This window comes from Dicentrarchus labrax, unplaced genomic scaffold, assembly GCF_905237075.1.
Source record: "Dicentrarchus labrax unplaced genomic scaffold, dlabrax2021, whole genome shotgun sequence".
Classification (NCBI taxonomy): Eukaryota; Metazoa; Chordata; class Actinopteri; family Moronidae; genus Dicentrarchus; species Dicentrarchus labrax.
This window is the reverse complement of record NW_026136713.1, coordinates 772,058-795,060: the sequence shown is the minus strand read 5'-3', so window position 1 is coordinate 795,060 and position 23,003 is coordinate 772,058. Positions and strand designations below refer to the sequence as shown.

Below are 23,003 nucleotides of genomic sequence, written 5' to 3'. Positions count from 1 at the left end.
CTTCAAATTAATATTGATATATTGAATATTAAATTAAAAAAAATGGTTTCAGGAGTTTGACTGGTTAAATAATGAGATATAACGTAAATAATAAATGGACTGTACTTATATAGTGTCTTTCTAGTCTTTCGACCACTCAGTGCACTGTACACTACATGCCTCACTCACCCCATTCACACACATTCACACACTGATGGCAGTGGCTGCCATGCAAGGTGCCAACTGCTCACCAGAACGGAAACTAATCATTCATTGTGTTTACTACTTTATGCCAGGCTAGCTGTTTCCCCTGTTTCCAGTCTTTATGCTAAGCTAAGCTAACTGGCGTCTGGCTTTAGCTTTATATTTATTGTACAGGTATGAGCGTGGCATAAATCATCTCCTCTAACTCGTTTTGGGGGCAAGAAGTTTGAAAATAAATCCATTTGTGTGAAGTTAGGTAGAAGTGAGTTTACCAGACCTCTGTACCGGCTCCTTTAGTTAGCTGGTGTGATGATTAATACTGCAATTTCTTTTACCAAATTATAATTTAAAATACATTTTAGTCTAATAGCCAGAAGCATACTTTTTAAGTCTCATTTCAAAATTTTATCTAAACTCCTAAAATTAATCAGGATTTGCTTCTATAAATTTAAAATCGGGAAACATCTTATCTTAGATTCTTCCTATCTTAATGCCATATGTATATGCCATATTATTTTTATTTATTAATGACTTTTTGTTGTCAAAGGGTGAACGGTTTGTGATGTAACTTAAAATCGGAGACCTTCCTATACTTTCTTGGTTGCCTGTGGACTGATTTCTATGTGTTTCTATGTAGCCATGTGGGTCAGATTGTAGCTAGCTAACGTAGCAATATAGTGTTAGCTACCTTCATGCGGACTGGTCTGGCTGATTTGATGGAGTGATTTGTAAATGTCAAGCTAGTTAGTAGCATGGAGTCAATGGTCGAAATAAAATACAGGAACTTTGCAGATATTAATGTTATTCTAAATATGTCGCATTTGGCCGATGTCCAAGATGATGCATGCCTGCGCCTATAAGACTGAACCCCAAATTGCTCCTGATGCTGTGCATCGGTGTGTGAATCTGTATGAATGTGTTAGTTTCTGTTTGATGAATGTGTGTGAAAGGGTGAATGTGGCACGTAGTGTAAAAGCGCTTTGAGTGGTCGGAAGACTAGAAAGGTGCTATACAAGTACAGGTCCATTTACCATTTACATCGCACAGGCAACAGGACGCTGACTACACTGTTAACAACAGTTGTCTGAAAGGTTACATAAGATACAGAATTTAAGACTAAAGATACAACGCTTCTGTAATATGGCAATCTGTTTCTTTACATTTCTTTAGACCAAGAGACCCCAGGTGGACTTGCTGTTTTTCTGATATTGTGAAGCAGTGCATTGTTGTAATATGAATTGACTACCTGGATTACTGAGATTACCCTACACATAAACACAGGACTACATGCTGCTTTGAGTTTGGTTCAACCATATGAGGAAAACACCTCTGATAAAGTCCCTCTGCACTGTTATGGACATTGGGTTGAAACATAATGTTTCCTGTGCAGCGGAGATGGAAATGAATTTGTTCGCATACGTTTGATGATGTGACTCTGTCGGTGCTGGTGTGAGGCAGGACAGCCTCTGGTCAGCGCGGTGGTCAGGATCAAGCTGCTCGGGCTGGGTGGTTAGTCTGATGTGAGGACAAAGTGAGTTGTGGCGGAGTGTCGGGATGTGGCGCTCCACAAAGGCTGTTTGTTCAACCAACAATGTTTTATGTATGTGGTTAGTCTTTCATCAGCACACTCAGTATTCAATTTACATACTGTCTACTGATCCGGCACTGAATGTTAAGCTGTTTATGCTCTCTCAGCCACTTTATTCTGACACCGAGATGTGTGTGTGTAAGTCTGTATGTGTGTGTGTGTGTATGTCTTAGACAGATTGCTTTGCCCCCTCCGCCCCCTCCCCTGTGGTTGTGCAGTATTGTGTTCTGGTAGTAATGATGGGTTCTGTGCCTCCCAGTCTCCCTCCCAGCAGGACACACACATAAAAGGGTCCTTCTCAGGGCAGCCCTGCGCGTGTGTATATGTGTTGTTTTGTGTGATTGTTTGTGTGTGTGTGTGTGTGTGTGTGTGTGTGCATATGTGTCATCTTTGTGTGATTCTAAGAACATCATTTTCGGCGGTGCATGCTGATTGTGCCTCATACTGTGCGCGTGTCCAACCCATCAAGGTTCACATTGGTACGCTCGCTCTCTGTCTCTGTGCCTCTATCTCTCTCGCCCTCTCCTTTGCGCCCACCTCTCCCTTTTTCCATCTATCTTTCCGTTCCCCTATTTCTCCTCCCCGTATGACATTTCTGCTGTCCTCAGACAACTTCTCTGCACTTCTCTTGTGCGTATCAGCTATTGGATTTTACCAGGGGAGCCTCTCCTTCTTGCTATTGCAAATCGAAGCAGCAACACTTCAGAAAACAACAGTTCCTCTTGGAGAAACTTTGGGTTCTACACAAACCAAATGCTGTCTAAAATAAATGAGAACAAACATAGATTGTCGTCCACGCCTGCCAGCTGTGAATATCTTGAGAGCATATGCTTTAGTTTGTTATAAATGGAAACCGAAAGAGGTAGATGGTTGATAGGAGGGTGAATATGTGATGTTCCTCGTTGAAGGAAGTTAGATTGAAGGCAACCTGTGTGCTTTGTCCGTGCCTACTGGCATGAAGCCTGGTCCACAGTGTTGTCTGACCTGTCAGGCTTTCACACCTCAGAGCTGTTTAAACGGTTTAGTTTTACTCATTTGGTTAATTTAGGCGGGTTTAAAAGCTTTAAATCAAACCACTCAACCACACCGAGAATGCTTGAAAGGAAGGTTCTGCTTACATTCAAACTCTGTCACAGCATGAATTCATATCCAAACTAATATTAAATGAATGCAATCTGTTTATAAGTGTGGGAACTGTTGATTTATGTTAGGGACCTACTCTGCAAAATCATATTACAGAACATATATTATATATATATATATATATATATATTACAGATTCCTTCTTTACATTCTGAACAGAAGAGGCATCAGGTAGCAACAACGTGTTCATCCTAATTGAGAAAAGTGAAACCAAAACGTAAACGACATTTCTAATAAAGTCAAAAACTAAAAATCCAGCCTTGAACACAGCCTTTCTCAACAGTATGTTGTGTGGCTCACTTTATATGTCTAGATAAGAAAAGCAGTTTTTTTAAAACCATCTATAGTGATTTATTCAATATTTCAGTTTTTAGCATCATTTAACCATTCGAAAAGCTGTTGCAGTGGTTTGGTGGCACTTAGTTAGCCTACTCTGTATGATCACTGTTCATTTCTTTAAATTCTTAAAAGAAAAAGGAAAAGCACCCTTGCTTAATTGAATACACTTTCACACTTTACAATCTACAGCCATAGCTGTGCAGCTAATGTTAGCAAACCTGTTAGCGAGATACTGTAGATACAGCTAATGCTGAGCAGACACATTGTAGGTTTTGCATGAATTTAACAGCGGTCACAATCTTCGCCTCATTTTTTCCTCCTTGCGACAATAGACCTTTTTTACAGCAGCCATTTTGACATGAAATAGTAGGGTAAACACAGATGTTACGGGCAACTAATTAAGCCTACATGTACAAAAGCAGCATGCTGACTCTGTCTGACCTGAATGGAACTGGACCCTATTTAGTATCATTGGTAACACCTGTGTTTGCCCTACTATTTCATGTCAAAAAGTCTATTTGTGTTGCTCACATCATTCCAATGACTTTATGACAAACTTTCAGAGGAGAGTAAAATAACCCACAGAGAGAAAACAGAGAGTCTCCAGGAGATATTTTCACTGACTAGTGTGAATGTAACCAACTCATCAAGTCAGCATTTAGCTCATCAGCTACAGTAGTTCCAGTTCCAGAATAGCTAGCCTTGTGAATATAGTCACTACATTTCTACGTACCACTTTTTGGTGTAACCAGGCCTTTAATATGGTTGTTTCGACACGTTGCCTGTTTCATTAAGTGTTGGGTTCTTAATGGCATGAAGCTTTCTGCTTTGGTGCCTTAAACTTAACTACAACCAGTGTAGAAGAGTTCATACTACATTAATGTGATATATCTGACCTTTACACCTTCTTTCCCTATAATCATGTTTCCCTCCATGCATGACTTTTGTTCTCTTTTAGGTGTGTTACCATCCTCAGCGCCCATCTACCCCTACCCTCCCGCCCCCACTGACTGTGTTGAAGCTCATCGGGTGTGCTCTGCCGACCCCCGGTGTGAGGCGTTATACCGGGGCTTGGAGCTGTGTGCAGCCGATGCAGCGGTCTCTCCACTGGGGGAGCAGGTGGCCGCGGAGTGCCTGGAGAGACAGGACGCTCTGCTGGCCAAACACCCCGCTCTGTTGTCCTGCAAGTGCCAGCGCGGCCACCGCAAGGAGGAGCAGTGTCTGCGCATATACTGGAGGGTTCGCCTGCTGCCAGGTCAGTCAGGCTTCTGTTGATGCTGGGATGGGGGGGACATGCATGGAAGTCTGTATGTGGATGCATATGTAAAGCTGCTTCTCCCCCTATCCTCTATTTTATTGTCCTTCAGCTCGTCGTTTTGATTTAACGGCCCGCAACTTTACTGTTTTGATTAAATCCCACTGCTCTTATCAGCGTAGTTCTCAGCAGCAGCTGTTTTTTGTAAAAAAAGTGCTGATAAACCCACTGTACACTACCTACACAGCAGCCAACAGCAGACACAGTTAGAGACTAGCTGGTGAATGAGTTGATAGAGACCAAAAGCAGAGATTAAAGAGTGTATGTGCTGCGGAGCGTCCCAGAAGCAAATCTCTGCTCACGACCCACTCTCGTCAAGCAGGACAGAGCAGATCACACTGGCAGGAAGACAGTCAAAAAACTATACAACACCAAAACCAGGAATGTGTCACTCCATCTGTCAATACTTAGACTTAGAAAATATTCCTACCCTGTCTGAGGCTTTCAGCACCAGAATTGATACTTAAAATGGCCAGTAATTAAAACATTGCTCAAACAGGAGGAGAGAACTACTTTCAGTGGTGGATGAATCCACATTTGGTGCTCTAGTGATTATTCCTGGCAGCAGGATGGTGTGTGTGTGGGATTGAGACAAAATAAACTGCAGTATGTGTTTATGGTAATGAAGGAACATGTCACCCAGTGCAACAGTGTGGCTCACTGATGTGTTTTAGACAATAGAAAAACTCTTTGGGTGAGACGCAGGCCGAGATAAGATAAACTTTATTTAAAGAGGGAAATTGTTGTACGGTACTTCTAAGTAGGATAGATGTATTGTTAGTTTTGGTATTTGTTGACATACAAACCCCAAAAATAATTCCAGCCACCAACAGATGCCACAGGTGGTTGTCTAAATGGCAACAGGCAACCAGTGAAACACCCATGGGTAGACTTGAAAACCCAACTGTGGTCATTGTTACTGCGGCACATAATGGGCAGTGCAGTGCAATTCCTTAAACACATTCCCATTTACATGAGATAAAAGAAAACTATTGTACGTTTATTCTATAGCCCTCATCTTAACACTTTTACACAAATCTATGTCATCTATGTGACACACACACACATAGTAACAAAAGCATATCCGTGGTGCTGGTGTGATGTGTGTATCAGTAAGTGAGCTAACACTAGCCAGCGGACTCCTCCTCCCCTGTGGCCTATTAGTCAGCGGAGCATTAGTGTAATTACACACTCTTCAGTTCCTAACGCTGCTAGGCTGCTCTAGCGTGTCATTACCATAAATATATAGCCTAGAATAGGATTTACATACATAAACACTTTACATGCCATTACATTCTTGATTGAGTTTGTACTTTGGAGTGTGTTTAAATAATTTGCAGGAACAACGGCTCGTCCACTAGTCAGTCAAGGCTCTGCTAATGGCTCTCACAATTGGACAAAAGCTCTGGTCAATAACATGAGCTCATGGTGACTTTGGGTTTGCCCTCCTATCTTCCTCATCTTATCCTCATTTTGGCCATGTTGATGAGATTTAAATGATGGAGGGACTGTACTGTAGTATTGGCTTACATAGGTTGTTTGTATAATGTTGTGTTGCATGGATATAAAGCCCTCTTTAATGAGAATAACAAAAATGATATAGCATCAAGAAGGGTAATGCACTACATTAGATCAGCAAGACTTTTTTTATAGCTCATGTCTTTTATATAACTAGTTTTACATTTCTGGACTGTTTATTTGCTTTCTCTTGGACAGTGAGATGCCACTCACATGATTGTGCATATAGTACAGAGTTGGACCTGTTCTCAATCCCAACTTGACCCACTTGGTCAGTGGGCCCCCACTTCAAAATCTGGCGCTGTACATACCACAGTTCAGTTTAAGACATGCAGGGCTCCGGGGGCGGGTTAGTAAGACTAAATATACTATGTCCGCCGGTTAGACTTTCAAAATAAAGCTTGCGTGGTTAATGTGTCAAATGATTGCAGTTTGGTTAGGTTTAGCCACAAAAAGGATTTTGCAGGCTGTTTTTGGGATTGTTGTTTTATTGATGATAATGCCTGATTTCACAGCAGCTTTACTAAAACATTGTAATCCATGTTGTGGTGTCTTTAGGCATTTTTGCAATGAAATTATGGAGAAAAGTGAAAATTGCACACAAAAAGGGGATTTTTCAGCAGAAGGCACATTAACAGGCAAGCATCATTTTGTGATTTATACAGTATGTTACACTAACGTTACCACTAACTATGCATATTTAATCCAACTCACCTTCATGACTGTTATCCACCCTTTTCAGTCACCCTCATTCACAGAGATTGGTTCAATAATTTTTGAGATTGGGGGGCTGTTTAGGAAAGCTGTGAGTTACGTTACGTAACTTAAGTACGTTTGACGCTAGAGGGAAACCTACAGCGTCATATTTTGAAGAGACGGGCCACCGACCAAGAAGCAGTATTTGACGAGACTGGGTTGGCCATGGGTTTGATTAGCCTAGCTTAGCAAAATTAGTTACTCTACTTACTTCCATTTTTGTTTGTGTCTGTTTTAATCAAACAACTGATTTATAATGTGTTGATTGGTGAGGTATTAGTAGGTAATATTGAACTCACTTGCTGTTTCCCAGTATTTCCAGTCTTGTTAGCCAATGCCCTGACTTCAGATCCATACTAAACGCAGAGATTTGGGATTGATATCAATCTTCCCATTTCATTCCCAAAAGGAAAGTAAGTGAATTTCTGAAAATGCTGAATAGCTTTTTTAAATGAGAAATGAAACAAAATGAAGAACAATGACAGACTTTGTCATTTGTGTGGTGAAAATTCAGCGCCCCCTTGTACTGCAGTAATTATAACCCTTTACATTATCATTGTGTAGTGTTTAAATAAGTCACATTTAAATAATGAGCATAAAGTGTTATCCAAGACTAATAACATAGCCTAAACAACTAGAGTGTGGCTCTTATCAGATGAGATGCTGCAGGGTGACTGATCTCTGAACTTCTGGACTTGACATGAAGAATACTGGCTGATAGAGGACAACGTGATCTTCTGATCTACATCAGTTTTGTGCACCGCTTTCATATTTTGCCTTAATTTACCCAAACTTACACAGCTCTGTCTTGGAAATGTTAGAGACATTCACCAATGAATGTCAGCACTCCAGTGGAGCTGTTTTTAGCCACATTTATGGCAATTGTGGTTCAGACATTCATGAACCCCAGAAGATAAATCCTAATGACTTTAGTGATCCTCTGACTTTCATTACAAAATTCAATTCAATTCAATTCAATTTTATTTGTATAGTGCCAATTCATAACAGAAGTTATCTCAGGACACTTTTCAAATAGAGCAGGTCTAGACCGAACTCTTTATAACATTATGACAACAAAATGAAGTTGACATTTTTGGTTTTGGATAACATATCAACAAATGTTGGATGGACTGCCATGACATTTGGTGATCGTCAGCAGCATGTTCCCCACAGAAATGAATCCTAACTGCTACGTTGAGACCTTCACTTTTTATCTTGTACCACAAATACGTGAAAGTTTTCACTTATCCACTGAAATATGTGTTGACAACTATTGTTTGGCAATAAATATGATAAAGACATTAATGGTTCCCTGACAGTGTATCCTAATGACTACGGCAATGTTTGCCTTATTATCTAGAGCACCACCAGCAGGTCATTTCTTTTTGTCCAGGTTTATGACCAAATACCTGCAAAGCTAATGACATTCCCAATGGTCTCAGCTTTACTTTGCATTTGGTGATAATTTGCAAATCATACTAAGTTAACATTCAAAGCAACAAAGGTAAACATGGCAAATATTATATCTGCTTAATATCGGCCTGTTATGTCATTCTGAGTATGTTAGCATGCTGACATTAGCATTTAGCAAAAAGCCCCGCTGTGCTTAGGTACAGCCTCACAGATCTGCTAGCATGGCAGTAGACTGTTAAAGAGTTTTATACGACTTTCAGAGTAGATGTTGCACTAGAGCACCAGCATAGACCAAACCAATTGACTCAGCTCTATGGCCCACCAGACTCCATTGACAAAAAGACTCATCATAAAGCACACTTCAACAACATTCAAAACTTAGCAGACACAAAATAAAACTCATCAAAATGACAATAGATCCTCCTAAATGTTACACACTGGACTTTAAGTCATCATGTTAGATGAGAAGATAGCTGCAAAACTGGCTGCTATGGCTGCATTGTAATGTTATTTAATCCTTGAGGACAAATGCGCTGGTCTGGCCACTAAAAGTGCTTGTTTTTGCCACTGACAGGCTCAGATTGTTATTCTAAGTGTCTGACAACATTATGGAAAGGATCCATACAGAAAAATACCTTTTTGTTATAGAGTAAGATTATTTTTGTTTAACCAGAAACTGCCTTTATATTGCTATCTCTCACCACCAGAATCCATAGACAAAAACTGTAATTTAACCTTCCAGATAATCATAAGAGACACTTTATTCAAACTCGCCAGAAACACAATCAAACTTATCAAAGCTGTCTCTTTTAGTCTTTCCACTGCTCCAACAACAATCTCAAACTCTCACTTAGATGAAATAAATACTTAAGTCACTGAGGTAGATGAGAAAAAAACAGCAATTTCAGTCTTCTCCTCGAAGCCAACACGTCATTCCCTGCTCAGGAAGCCATTACTCAAATATATATTTACATAGCAAATAGTTTGCTGCTATATTGATCCTCTAAATCTCGTATATATATTTATAGTCCATGCATCTAGGTGATGTCGCTACACATAGAACATATATGCCTCCTTAATAATGTAACTTCTCAACTACTCTACTAAGACTATCGGGATACCACATGGAGACTTGTCTTTTCTGTTGCAAGTTTCTGATGCCAATGGGAATTGTTGATAGTGAAGACAATATCAAGAAGTTAAAGTAAGGCTCACTAATCTATAAATCTACTGCCACTGTAGTTCATGCGCGCTGGGATCACTGTTCTCTATCACAGTGAATGACAGAAGGTAAATATGGCGAGTATACGGCAGAATTCTCCTATTCAGCAATGAGAAAAAAGTTAACATTTCCAGGCTCTCTTTGTATCACAAAATAAATGTAATTCAATTCAATTCAATTCAATTCAATTTTATTTGTATAGCGCCAGTTCATAACAGAAGTTATCTCAGGACACTTTTCAAATAGAGCAGGTCTAGACCGAACTCTTTAAAACATTAATTACAGAGACCCAACAGTACCACCATGAGCAAGCACTTGGCGACAAGGGCAAGGAAAAACTGCCTGTTAAAAGGCAGAAACCTAGGACTGATCCTCCGGCTCTAGGTGGGTGGTCGTCTGTCTCGACCAGTTGGGGTGAGAGAGAGAGAGAGAGAGAGAGAGAGAGAGAGAGAGAGGCAGAGAGAGAGAGAGCGAGAGGGAGAGGCAGAGAGAGCGAGAGACAGACAGACAGACAGGTGCACAGCAACAACAGTATTGGCAATGGCAGTCAAGCAGGACCATGGCAGGAGGCTCCACCAGGATCCATGAGAACCTGCGAGACGAGAAAGCACAAGAACTCCGGGGAAGAAGTGGAGTTAGTAACATGCATTAATGGGACATGAATGAGTGCATAAAGAGAGAGGAAGGGAGGAGCTCAGTGCACCATGGGAAATCCCCCGATAGTCTAGGCCTATAGCAGCATAACTAAGGGATGGTTCAGGACTCACCTGATGTAAGAAGATAAACACGTGGCGTGAGAAATATAATTAAAGCGTGATATGGCTTGATCATGTTGAAATCCAGTGCTGAACTATAAATCAAAACCTGCATAGTGGAGATAGGTAGATAGTAGAGGTCACTAGACAGTGGGGGAGGCTGTGCACTCTCCACTAAAGTAAGAAAAGAGACTCATAGAGGGAAGTAAAGAAGCCAACATTTTTAGATGTGAGAATGGCTGGTTTTACTTCAGGGACCTCTCTCCACTGCAGGGGATGCAAGGGGAGGCCTCTGTTCTTCTAATTAGCTTTTGTAAAGTAAATGTTAATTTGATAGAAAGAATTGTCAGAAAATGCACTGCACAACTTAATTCAGAGATAGAATAGAATTGTGTTACTTTGCACAAAGAGCAACATGATGATGATTGATCTGTTATGAAAGATTAGTTGTTTGAACATACTGTACAAATGCATGTTGTAGATGACTCATGTTTACACCCATGATCTTCTCATCATTGGAGGATTTTCCACCACTGTCTTATCTATTTCCTGTATCATACACTTGTATTTACTCTCCTGTGGGTCATTGCTTACTGGTACCTCTGTAGAGTCTTATCTTGACTCTATGAATCAGAATCACCTTGTTATATTAAATGTTGCGATTTACAAACTGCGATCAAACTTTACAGTCTCAAACAGTAATATAGATACACCGATCCACATTTTTTCACATCCGATCCGATCCCGATACCTGAATTTTGATATTGGCCGATACCGATACTATTCCGATACCAGAGCTCTGTTTGCTTTAATATTATCATTATCATTATTGTTGATTTTATATGAGGCTGAAATAAACTCCTCTCAACAGGCAAGTATGATATGTACGTATGTATGCATGTATGTCCCAAAAGGCAACTTGAGGTAAGTATAAGGTCAGAAAAGTAAGTCAGAAAAACAGGAAATCCTGTTAACAGGAAAAATCCCATCCTGAAAACAAATATGCAACTGTAAGGGTTTCAAATTTATTGTCATGTCAATATTTATGAAATTCCCAAAATGTCAAATAATTGAAATATAAGAAAAGTGCAATAAGTGTAAACATCTTACACACACACACACACACACACACACACACACACACACACACACACACACTAATCCCTTTAGCTTTCCCGTTGTCTGCCTGGAGTTTACCTTGTTTTTGGAATGACTCCAGAAGTGATTCCTGACAGCTCCTTTTGTCTTTCTGCCCCTGCTCTTCTTCTTCTTCATATGGATTTCCGGCAGTTTAGACGCTTCTAGGCGTATTACTGCCCTCCTCAGGAAGTCACTCTAAGGATAATGTTACTGCTTCAAATGTTCATATATAGCCTTGTATCATGTAAGAACTGTAATACTACTTTAATAATCAAGTGGTGGTTCTCATTTTGACCCAGTAATCCTCGTGCTCATTCGTGTGGTGCTTTTTAAAATGTTTGATTGCGTTCGTAGTGTTGTACGACGCGAGGGAGCTTCCATCTCTCTGAATCACGGCTTTGCTAGCTGGCTGCAAACTGCGGAATGGATTTCCTGAGCGGGGCGTGTCTCATAACTCTGTCTCATTGAGCCGCGCCTCCGTTCTGGAAATCCATTCCACAGTTTGCAGCCAGCTAGCAGACTGGCCGGCAGGAATCACTTGTGGAGTCATTTCAGCAGACAACGTTAAAGGGCAGACATGGCTCATGGATATCGGATATCTCCGCAGGTTGGATCGGGAACATCCGATACCTGAATTACGCTGGTATCGGTCCCAATACCGATACTGGAACGGATCGGCCCCATCCCTAATCCTGAGCTTTTTATTTAGAGAAGAACTAGTAGCCTTTCCCGTTCTAATGTGGCTGATGCTGATTTATGAAACAGTTTCTATCAGATTTCCTTAGTGCTGATTCTTCTAAAACATTGTTGATGTCAAACACATGAATCAATTCGTAACTTCATGTTTTTGAAAAAATATACTTGAGGACCTGGTTTATCTTTGGCTTTTGTGTCTTCAATTCTGTATTCCAAAAGTTTTTTTTCCAGAACTAGTACGGAAAAACTTTGAGTTTGAAATCATATCAGATCAGTCTTTTATTTTTTATATAAAAAATGCCTTCGAGTTGGTATTTTGGACACAATTCACACATTTTCATGTTATCTGCATTTTCAGATTTGCCAGCCCAGGAATGGGCATGGCCTTACTAAGTATGACCAATGTAAGACCATTTCATTCAACTCAAAAACATAAGAATGATTTTATTCTTTTCAGATCATCTCATGGCCGCATTGCAGATTACATCTTTTACCTTCTGGTTTGAGGGAGGGAGGTCACCTTGAGTTTCATTGGTGTTAGTCAATCACCGTTTGCTTTCTGTACCTCAGTGTTTGTCTTAGATGTCCTTCCAACCTTCCATGGGCCACATTGTGAATGACCACTCAATTGTTTGCCAATGTTTGTGTGTTCCTTTTTCCTCCAGGGGAAGATGAACTGGAAATATCTCCCTATGATGACACGCTAATGGATACTCGCATGGCCTCCTTAGTGGCAGGTAAAACACACACACACACACACACACACACACACACACACACACACACACACACACACACACACACACACACACCGTCACTCATGCAGTGTTTGTTATGATTAGGTAGTTTGAGTCAGTGTCCATCACTGTCACACATGGACTGACAGATGACTCTACAGCTCTGTCTTGCCAATCATACAAGTCAGTGAAGCAGCTCAATGAATCACTAAGCCTCAGACATCTTAATCAATATGTATCAGTCAATAAAGATATATATATATATATATACAGATATAACTAGAGACCATCTCTTTTCATTTGCCTCCTCTTCTTTCTGTCTTAGCACTTATTTACACCCTCAGACCTCCAACATGGTATTTCATTTTGTTCGGAAATTGTTGATTTCTTAGCTAACTTGTTTTTTGACTAGTTGGGCCAGAGAAGATTACTATAAGCTTCTCAAGGAGAATGATATATGCCATGGGCAAGATTTGAATCAGGACAGTACTGCTACAAAGTGTAGTAATCGTAGACCACTAAGCTACCAAGTCAGTCATCACATTATTTTCTAGGATCCAAGGAAGCTAAAATTGGGTTCAGAGCAAATATACACCACTGCTGACCAGATTACCACACAATTTTATGGACATTCACAGACTCCAGAGGAAGTTAGCTATTCATTTTTATGACCTGATCTTTCCTCAACCATTTATAGTCTTCATAGGATGAATGGTGTAGCAATCTCCTTTAAATACGACCAAAGTGTGTTTGACCAAATGGTGGTCGAATGGTCGAAATTTGGCCATTTGGCCCTTTCTTTCCCTTTTCAATGTGGGCAGCCATAAAGTCCACTGAGCATATTCATGCACCCCAGAGAATGAACCCATTTCAATTTTGGTGACGACATGAATTCTCTTTTACCACCACCGTTAGAACAATATAAATGACTGGTAAGGTTCTCAGATTAGCGCAGCGATAAGGGTGGGCCATGTACTGTTTGGGGTGGTGTTGGTACACCGCTGGAGGTCTCTGCAGGTGTCTGGGGATGGAAATAGGTCTTATATAATTTTGTCACCAAAACTACTACTTCAGTTTACTTAAGAGGCTCTCCTTCAGGGATTCCTACTGTTACCCAGTTTTACCTACCTAGGAAATCATCATTTGAAAGTGTTTGAAAAAGGGCAGGCACTTTCAGAAAATACTTCACATACAAATGATTGGATGAACCATCTGTCTGTCATCGTCTATCAACCAATCACACCAACGAACCATATAATGTACTCAATTTCATACTGAAGTCATTCAGGAGAAGAACAAAAACATCCGTTTCATCGAAAAAAGCCTTCAGTTTCATTCTTTGCGCTTCCTTCAGTGAAGAAATACTGTAAGTTCTGATACTGAACTGACACTAGCAGCATCTATGCTAACCTCTTTTACACATATTGTGACACATATTGTGACACACCTAGCCTTGAACCACGCTCAAGCCGTTACTGCCAGTAGTTGCTTATAGGATGCTGACTGGGTTCAGTGTCATTTATGGGAAGGCTTGGAAGGAAGGATGATCATGAATGAAGTGAGACACTATAGTTTTTAAGACAAGAAAAACAGTTGAAACATCTGTCAGTCCTACAAATGTTACTCTTCACACTAAGTAGGCAACAACATAGTTTTAAAAAACTTTGACTATCCGTCAAAATATAAAAATTGTACCAATAGGAATCATATTTTTGGAGTTTGACTTTATGAGACTGCATTTTCAAACTGCCACTGAAATTGATGGTTATGGTTGATGGTACTGGTACACTTTCCCTTTTTTGCATTTTTTTTGTTTCTCCCTTAAACATTATAAAATACATCACGGAAAATATATCATCATAGTTCTCTACTCCTGCTGCAACTCACAGATTAATACAGTACTGGTAGCTATAAGATGTAGTTTTTGAGCAATTATTGTATGACACTTGGCACTTACATTTCCCTCTTTCCAACTTTCTGCACACATAGGTGTTTTGCTAATTCAATATTTCTTCACCTCCTCAGCCTCGTCTTTCATGCAGCTGGATGGTGAGAACCATTGCCTGAAGGCAGCACAGGACTGCGGCTTGTACGAGAAGTGTGGTTCTCTGCGATCAGAGTACGTCCTGGCCTGCACCAAACGGGTGACTGGGACTAACCGATGCAACCAGCACAAGTGCCACCGGGCCCTGCGACGTTTCCTGGAACGCGTGCCCGAGGAGTACAGCCTGGGTGTGCTGTTCTGCCCCTGCACCAACACCCTGTGTGGTGAGAGAAGGAGGAAAACCATCGTACCCTCCTGCTCCTACCAGGAGATGGAGGGCCTGCAGCCACACTGCCTCCACCAGCAGAGCTTCTGCCGCCGAGATGACCTCTGCAGGTTAGACGTAAAGCCCAGACAAATGTATGGTTAGGTTTATGTGTGTGAATAAATATTGTGTCATTATAGTAGTGTCTCCAAATCCATCAGTTTCCTACCTTTGTATTGTATTTGGGTCTCATTGTCTTTTAATTGTCGGGGTAGCCAAAAATTATATTGTCAGGGGCTAATTGACCACCCATGGTGCTGCCTAATAGTTATAGTAGGCTAATGAACACTTTGGCAGCAAAATAAGGTCACTGTTATTGGGTAAAATATATGAAGATATTTGATCTTGTCAACATCATCCAAAAAAAAAAAAAAAAAAAAAAAAAAAAATAAAAAAAAAAAAAATATTATTTTATTTTTTTTTTATTTTAATTTTTTTTTTCCAAAAAAAAAAAAAAAAAAAAAAAATTTTTTTTTTTTTTTTTAAAATAGGGGGGGTGGTAAATTTTTTTTTGTTGTGGTTGGTGGTGGGGTGGGGGGGGGGGGGGGTTTAGGGGGGGGGGGAGGGGTTTTTAAAAAAAAAAAAAAAAAAAAAAATATTATTATTTTAAAGTTTATATTGGATTTTAAAAAAAAAAAAAAACCCTCTTTTTGTGACAGGCCTTTAATTCTTCTTGCTCAGCAACGATGGAAAATAATATCAGATTGTTTATCTAAATTAGTATGAATACTGTATTAAAGTTGGATGATGGAACTACAAATATGTATATAACCGATGTGTAACATGTTCATATTGACAAAAATATAAACATTTACAGAATATTTGTGTGTGCGATCTAAGCATCTTAGAACTTGCTCAAGCAGGCGACCCAGTGGACTTCAAGAGGTTTTGTACAGCCAAAGAACTTTCATAAAATCCAGACCAGGCCTCTAATTGAGACCTACCTTTATTTGTCATAACATGTTCAATGTAGCTGAACTTTGGCTGCAAAACCTGGCAGAAAATCTTGAGCAGCTGCCTGAGAAAGCTCAGCCACTCTCTTCATTGGAAATAATGACCTTACTCTGCAATGTCTGACTTGTGCATTTGGTGTGAAAGCCCTGTAAGCCCTGAAAGCTAGCTCACAGTTAGCGAGTGAACTGAACAGGTTCACACAGTTTATAGAAGAGACGTATTTCTACCATCAGCTCCTGTCCCATGACTAACAGCAGACCATTTGTGGAGCAGATTATACTTAAACAGAGTAGGGTTAAATTGGATGGCGCAACATAGCTAATATGATCGACTCTTTTGTTTAGGTCTCTGCGCCTTCCCGTTCCCTCAGAGCTCAGTACTGTAAGGGTGGTCCATGGCACCAATTTATCAGTGTTCACCAAAGTTCCTCAACATTTCTTGTGGATTTACTTTTTTTCTGTGAATGGATATATAAATTGTGGATATTGCATTGCCTGGGCATTTATGATAGGGATGATGATAATGATTGATTATTGATTGAATATTTTGATGGTTTAATTGCTGCTTTAAAGGCTTTTCACCCTGCAGTGTTTAATGTGTGGGGGAAAATACATGACACCAATGTAAGGATATCAAAAACTGGCACAACATACAAAGGTGGTGATAGCCCTCAAAATGCATATAAATCCGATATGAGTCCTATATATAGTCCTGTATATTAGGAAAAGGCTGAAGTGGGTCCAAAGCAAACGTATCAAGAAGAAAGTGAAGGACAGAGAAAAGCCTAAATGTACAAGTACTAAAATGTGTCAATACTTTCTTAAAAAACATTGCTATTGGACTCAAAACCTCAACATACACTTCCAGATTTCCTTCCCACTTCTTGTGTTTGATGTTGAGTTGTTGTTTGTGTTGTTGCCAGGTCCAGACTGGCTGATTTCCTTAATAACTGCCAGCCATCTCCTGTGACGGCCAGCGGCTGTCTAAAAGACTCAGCAGGCCTGTGCCTCCGAGCCTACGCTGGACTTATCGGTAAGGGGTACAGGCGGAGGGGGGAGGGAAATGGGGAAGGAGGAAAGATGAGTAGTTGAATTACATAAAACGAAGGCTTAATTTTACCTCCACAAGGATATAACTTCCAGGAGAGATCTGTGTACAATTCCTACTACAGATTTCCCTGAAATTTGAGACAGAGAGGCCCTGGGCTTTTGAACTGTTACAAATCAGTGATTTTGATTTCTAATCACATCTGAAAACTAGCCACCATGAAATATTTTACCTACCAATTAGTTCCAACGTTGTTTAAATTGTAAAGAAAAGGGTATTGTAAAATGTATGGTATAAAGCGTATGCATGGAAATTTGATTAAGTTGAAAACTACAGAGCAAGCACAAAGAAAAAAGAATGGTAGCTTAAGTAAAAGTCAAGATTTCAGGACACACAAGGACATATTTAAAGCTCAATCAAAGAGCAAGAGAGGACAATTCTGTCCTCTCGACACAGCTTCCTTTACAACCTGTCATCATCAACATTTCAACATCTCAGATCCAACCTGAGAGCAGAGCACTATTGCATCTTAACCCAGAAGCAAAGCAAGATCCTGTTAGACCCCATACTAAGTTACAGAAACCAAAGATGCTGCAGGCCACCAGAGTTAAAGCTTTTTGTCCTATTTCAATCCCTTTCTTCATGCTGTCATCTACCAATCAATAAACAGATATATGAAAGTTAGGGCCTACCTTTCATGCATCATAAAATACTCAAACTAGTAAGTCTAGACTAGTAATTCTATCTCTTATGCTATTTAGCTGCTAAGGTACTTTGGTATTTCGACAACACATCTTCAGCAACTGCAGTAATGTAAGGTTAATATAAGTAATATTGACTGAGTTAATTACAATAGCACATATTGTATATAATAGTAATCGCTGTGCATATGAGATATTTAAAGATATAATTTCTTCTGAAATAAAAACATAGGCAATACTCATGTATTAAACTCCAAATGATCTTGCTGTGTAAAATAATGAGTCATGACATTAATGAGCTTTGAGGGATCTAATAATAGAACACTTTACTTTATAAAAAGTTAAAGCAGTAAATTTGGAGGTTTTACTCGATTATGAAATAAAGAGATGGACTGAAATGTAGCAAAGCAAACAATTTGTCAAAAAATTGTCAGGTTGACTGCCAGCTACATGGTAGACCCAACAGCAAAAAGAAACGTGGACTATATTGTTCGGACACTCTAAAACAGAGCTAATAACGCACAAATGTGAAAATAAAAGTACACAGGCTCCAGTGAGTGGATGGATAGATGGCTGGAACGGGAGAGTAATGGGTGGAGGCAGAAAGTGTGTGAATGAGGTGATCAGACGGAGCAAAAGTGGAGAGGAAGAAGCAGCAAGATAGAAAGTGAGGACGCATGACAGCTGACTAGAGATGTGGATAGAGAAGTGTTGAGTGGCTTTCTGCTCACTCTGACAATGATGGATGACTTTTTTAGAAGGCTTATAGCTTTCTTAAAGGCACAACCCGTGTAATCCATATTATTACAAAAGGGTAGCCCGCCAGAGACCAAACAACGTGAATGCAGTGCAGTGCCAAATAGCATTTGATCACAGGAGAATGTGACCTCACTTCTATCACTGAGTGAATGTGAGTGTTGCCTACTCACTTGATAATTGTGTATTGTATCTTAAAGGTTATGACACTGATCAGCCATAACATTATGAGCACTAACAGGTATCTGGTTATCATGGCTCCTGTCAGTGAGTGGGATATATCAGGCAGAAAGTGAACATTTTGTCCTCCGGTTGATGTGTTAGAAGCAGGAAAAATGGGCAGCATGAGGATCTGAGCGACTTTGACAAGGGCCACATTGTGATGGTTAGACGACTGGGTCAGAGCATCTCCAAACCTGCAACTCGAAATAAATCCTTAATTCATCGACCAATACGAGGAAAACAGCAGTTTTAGAAACAACCTATGGTATGCTTTGGCAAGTGGTCAGCGGTAATTAAAGGTAAACGTAGATTGTAGAAAATGTGTAAAAATAAGCTTTTCATACAAGAGTTGGATGACAGCATCAATATCAATCCCATGTCTTTGAGCTCAGTATAAAACTGGAGTCAGGATGTAATTAGCCCAACTTAGCATAAAGACTGGAAGCAGGTGGAAATAGCTAGCCTGACCTCTGACCCAAGTTCAAAAATTTGCCAACTGACACCTCTAAAGTTGACTGATTAACACATTAGAGCTACTGTATCTAAACCAAACACTAACAAAAGTGTGGAAAAATAAGGGGCGCCTTGGCAGCAGCTTCATGCCATGGGGGACACAAATCAAGTGGGGGAGTCATTTTTACATTTCTACTTCCAGTCTTTATGCTAAGTTAGGTTAATAAACTACTAGCTCCAGCTAATTGCACAGATATGAGAGTGGTATTGATTGTCTCATCTCCCTCTTGGAAAAAAAGCAAATCAGTGTATTTCCCAAAATGTTGATGTGTTTCTTTAAGACATAAAAGTGGTATATTTTGGGAGTGTGTGTCACACTCAGCTATGGTGTTTGCTGCCTCAGCTTATTGTCAAAATTTGGGCTTTCTGGCTCTTAAAATTGCCAAGATGGCATTGAGCAGAAAAACACCAACTCCAGGCTTCAAAACGTCCCTTCAGCTCCCTCAGGAAAAGTCCCAGAGTCTACATCATGTTTTTCTACAGGCTATGTTTCAGCTTTGTTTGAACTAAAACAACAGTCTCCTCTTTCTTTTTTCTGCCATGAACCAATTCAGCTGATTTCCTCCCAAATTGCACAAAGCAAAACTCAGTGTAGAAGCCAGAAGAGGCTTCCAATCTTTTGGGCTATGGTGTAATTTGTCTCTACTGATTGCGTCTACATCTCTGAATTACTGTGATAAATATTCATGTGGGTCCTTTGACTTGTCCAGAGCTAACATTTGCCAATTCTGACCCCTCTGACTTGTAGGTACCATCATGACGCCCAACTACATCAGCAACAGCTCTGCAGACGTGTCGCTGTGGTGCAACTGTGAAGGCAGTGGCAACCAGTGGCAGGACTGTCTGAGACTGCAGCGCATGTTCACCAACAACAACTGCCTGCGTGAGTCTACACTTGTCATGATTTATTTGTTGACTACTGGCCCTCAAACTGAATTGATTCAGTGATGGAATTTTGATTTGATGATATAGTTAAGACCTTTATTATTCAGTTTTCATGTTTAACATTAATATTTACATTTAATAATCAAATTAACACAAAATAATGTATACATATCAAACCTGGGGCCAGTATTCCAGGAGGGTGGGAACTGTGTCTGAGATTCTATATGCAAAATATAATTATTATGTGTACTGATGGATGTGTGTACACTAAGGAAGAATGGGGGTCCAATAAGGGCCCCTCAGCTCTTTTACCTAGGGACCCCTAGCAGGATAATCGAGCCCTGGTTATAGTTGTTTTTACAGTGATCACAGTGGACTGAGTTACGGTTAACAGTGTATAATCTTTATGCTAAGCTAAGATAGATGTACCTAACACACAGATGAGATTTGTATCGATCTTCTCATGTCACTCTTAAACAGAAAGAGAAGGAGCATGTTTCCCTAGATGTCGAACTATACTTTTTCCCTCATTTTTGCTGTTATTTGTGTAAATTGGGGTGTAAGTATTCCTTTGCGCCTCACTGCATGTTCAGATCTTATTTATTTCAAGACATTTCCTAAGGATATAGCTTAAGCGAATTTCGTGCAACCAATCCAAAATATCCTAAAAGTATATCAGGAAATTATTTCTTGTGGTTTTATGGCATGTGTTACCATCCTATAATGCTCTTTTTGCAGCTTCAGACACTTTTACCCTTTTTTACCCACTTGAGTATGTAGAATTCCAGGGGTTGTTTGGAATATAGAGACAAGACTATAATAATTTTAAGAATAATTTTATAAGGAGTTCAGTCTAGACCTGCTCTATTTTGAAAAGTGTCATGAGATAACTTCTGTTATGATTTGGCGCTATACAAATCAAATTGAATTGAATTGAATTGACTAACCAAAAATATTGTTTTTATAAACTAATGTATCTGAGGAGCCAAATTATGAAAACAGAAGTCACCATCAGAGATACTCTGTGGAGCAACTCAATGGGAATAAATGAAAAAAAAATTCTTGCAACGCAATGTCTCCTGAATCAGTCTGGGTGGCTGGCCCCTGCAGCGACATTCACAGCATGAAGTGAACACTACCTCTTTATATATCAGCTACATGCTACAGCCGCAGCATTCAGAAGAGCCTGTACTTGCTGCATTAGGCCTCTGCACGGCTCAAGAGGTGTGAGGAGAGGAGCCGGAGGGTAAAGCCCTCCAGGTGTCACTCAATCACGGCAGCTGTCAATAAGGCCGTCGATACACACTGAGCCTGTATGTCCAAACACTAAAGCCTGGGTCGATGCGTCAATGCACTTCCCATAAAGCTTGCTGATTTATCAAGCTGTCGACAGCTCAAACAATAAAGCTGCCAAATGGATATGTAGGTTTACGCCCATTCAGAAGCAGCCAAGCGCGCACACATGCACATTATGCATACACGCACATTATGCATACACACACAGGCAGTGATGGGCTGTGTCTCCATGTAGGTAACTCTATCAGTTGGATGGGGAGCCCCGGCTCCATGCCCGCAGACATCACCCGCCCTCCTCCTCCAAGACCCTCCCCGCTAGTACAGGAGGATGAGCTGCTGAGCAACAACCACCTGCCTGAACACAACATCATTGTGAGTACACTTCAGCTCATCATCGCCTTCACATTTTAAATTACCTTTCAGATTCTTATCCCAAGGCCTTTTCTATTATCTTTGGTTTGAGCTCATCTTGTCACTGTCACACAGTGTGTTGTTTATTTATTGCATTTGTTTTTATCTCCATTGCTAGGGCTTTTTTTTTTTATCGGTTTTATTATTTTTTACTGTTTTCCCTGCTCAAAACTTCATATTCCCCTCGCTCCTTTTAGATTGTGAGGAGCTGGAGTTTGTGTTTGCAGGAATATTTGCCAAATCTTTCAATTTAGCCCTACCACGTTATACCAGAGGACAAATTTTGAAAACCAGTTAAAAAATAAGGTTCCTATAAAAGGTCTAAAGATTATATCTATTGGCGTTTTGGTCAAATTTTAACTAACCATAATAGAGTTTTACAATTTAACTTTCTGACTTTTTTGGGTGGCTTCTGCTTAGATTTTGGTGTAAGTTGCAAAGCTCTTGCAGGCACATCGGACCTTTAAATTTCAAAACATAGACCTTTGTATACTGTAGCACTACCACTAGGAGAATTTTTCCAATTAGGAAGTGGCTGCAATCACTAATTATTATCTCAAAGAAATAAAGAAATTTAAAAAAATAGCGAAATGACTCGGTGTGCATCAGAATAACCCTATAGTTTTCTATGTATAACCCCTACACCTGCGGCAAATACATGATTGTGGCCCTTCAACGTGCCACCTCTCATCGCTTCACACCACTTCCAGTGTCTCTGAGCCTGAAAGGATCAATTATAATGGCAAAAAATACATTACCTGGCGAGTCATAGCTCTCGACATTGGCTCTTCAGGTGAGTTTAAATAGTGCTGTCATGATTTTCAACTAAAGTATGATCAGTTTTATCATGAAATAAGTAAACAGTTGGCCTTTATATTTGAAAAGGCACAATGAGACAACTATGCCTAATAGCAAAGGATTATTTGTCGTCAATGCAGATCTGCTGTTATCACAAGCCTGAGAGATTGACACGCTGCAGAACTGTGAGGCTGTGCTTATGCTGTGCTTTGAGTTAAATGCAAATGACAGCATGCTAACATGCTCAAGATAGTCATGTTCAGCCATAACATTATGAGCACTGACAGGTAAGGTGAATAACACTGA

The 23,003-nt window shown here is 40.0% G+C and overlaps 1 protein-coding gene across 1 annotated transcript in view; it reads left to right on the top strand.

The window, feature by feature from the left end:
* gfra3 (GDNF family receptor alpha 3) overlaps nucleotides 1-23,003 on the top strand; it is a 65,690-nt gene that overhangs the window by 21,763 nt on the left and 20,924 nt on the right. Inside the window, exons 2-7 of the mRNA XM_051421253.1 lie at nucleotides 4,212-4,508; nucleotides 12,734-12,805; nucleotides 14,831-15,185; nucleotides 16,991-17,100; nucleotides 20,056-20,190; nucleotides 21,724-21,860. Of these exons, the coding sequence (XP_051277213.1) occupies nucleotides 4,212-4,508; nucleotides 12,734-12,805; nucleotides 14,831-15,185; nucleotides 16,991-17,100; nucleotides 20,056-20,190; nucleotides 21,724-21,860 (1,106 nt within the window). The remainder of the gene's footprint in view (nucleotides 1-4,211; nucleotides 4,509-12,733; nucleotides 12,806-14,830; nucleotides 15,186-16,990; nucleotides 17,101-20,055; nucleotides 20,191-21,723; nucleotides 21,861-23,003) is intronic.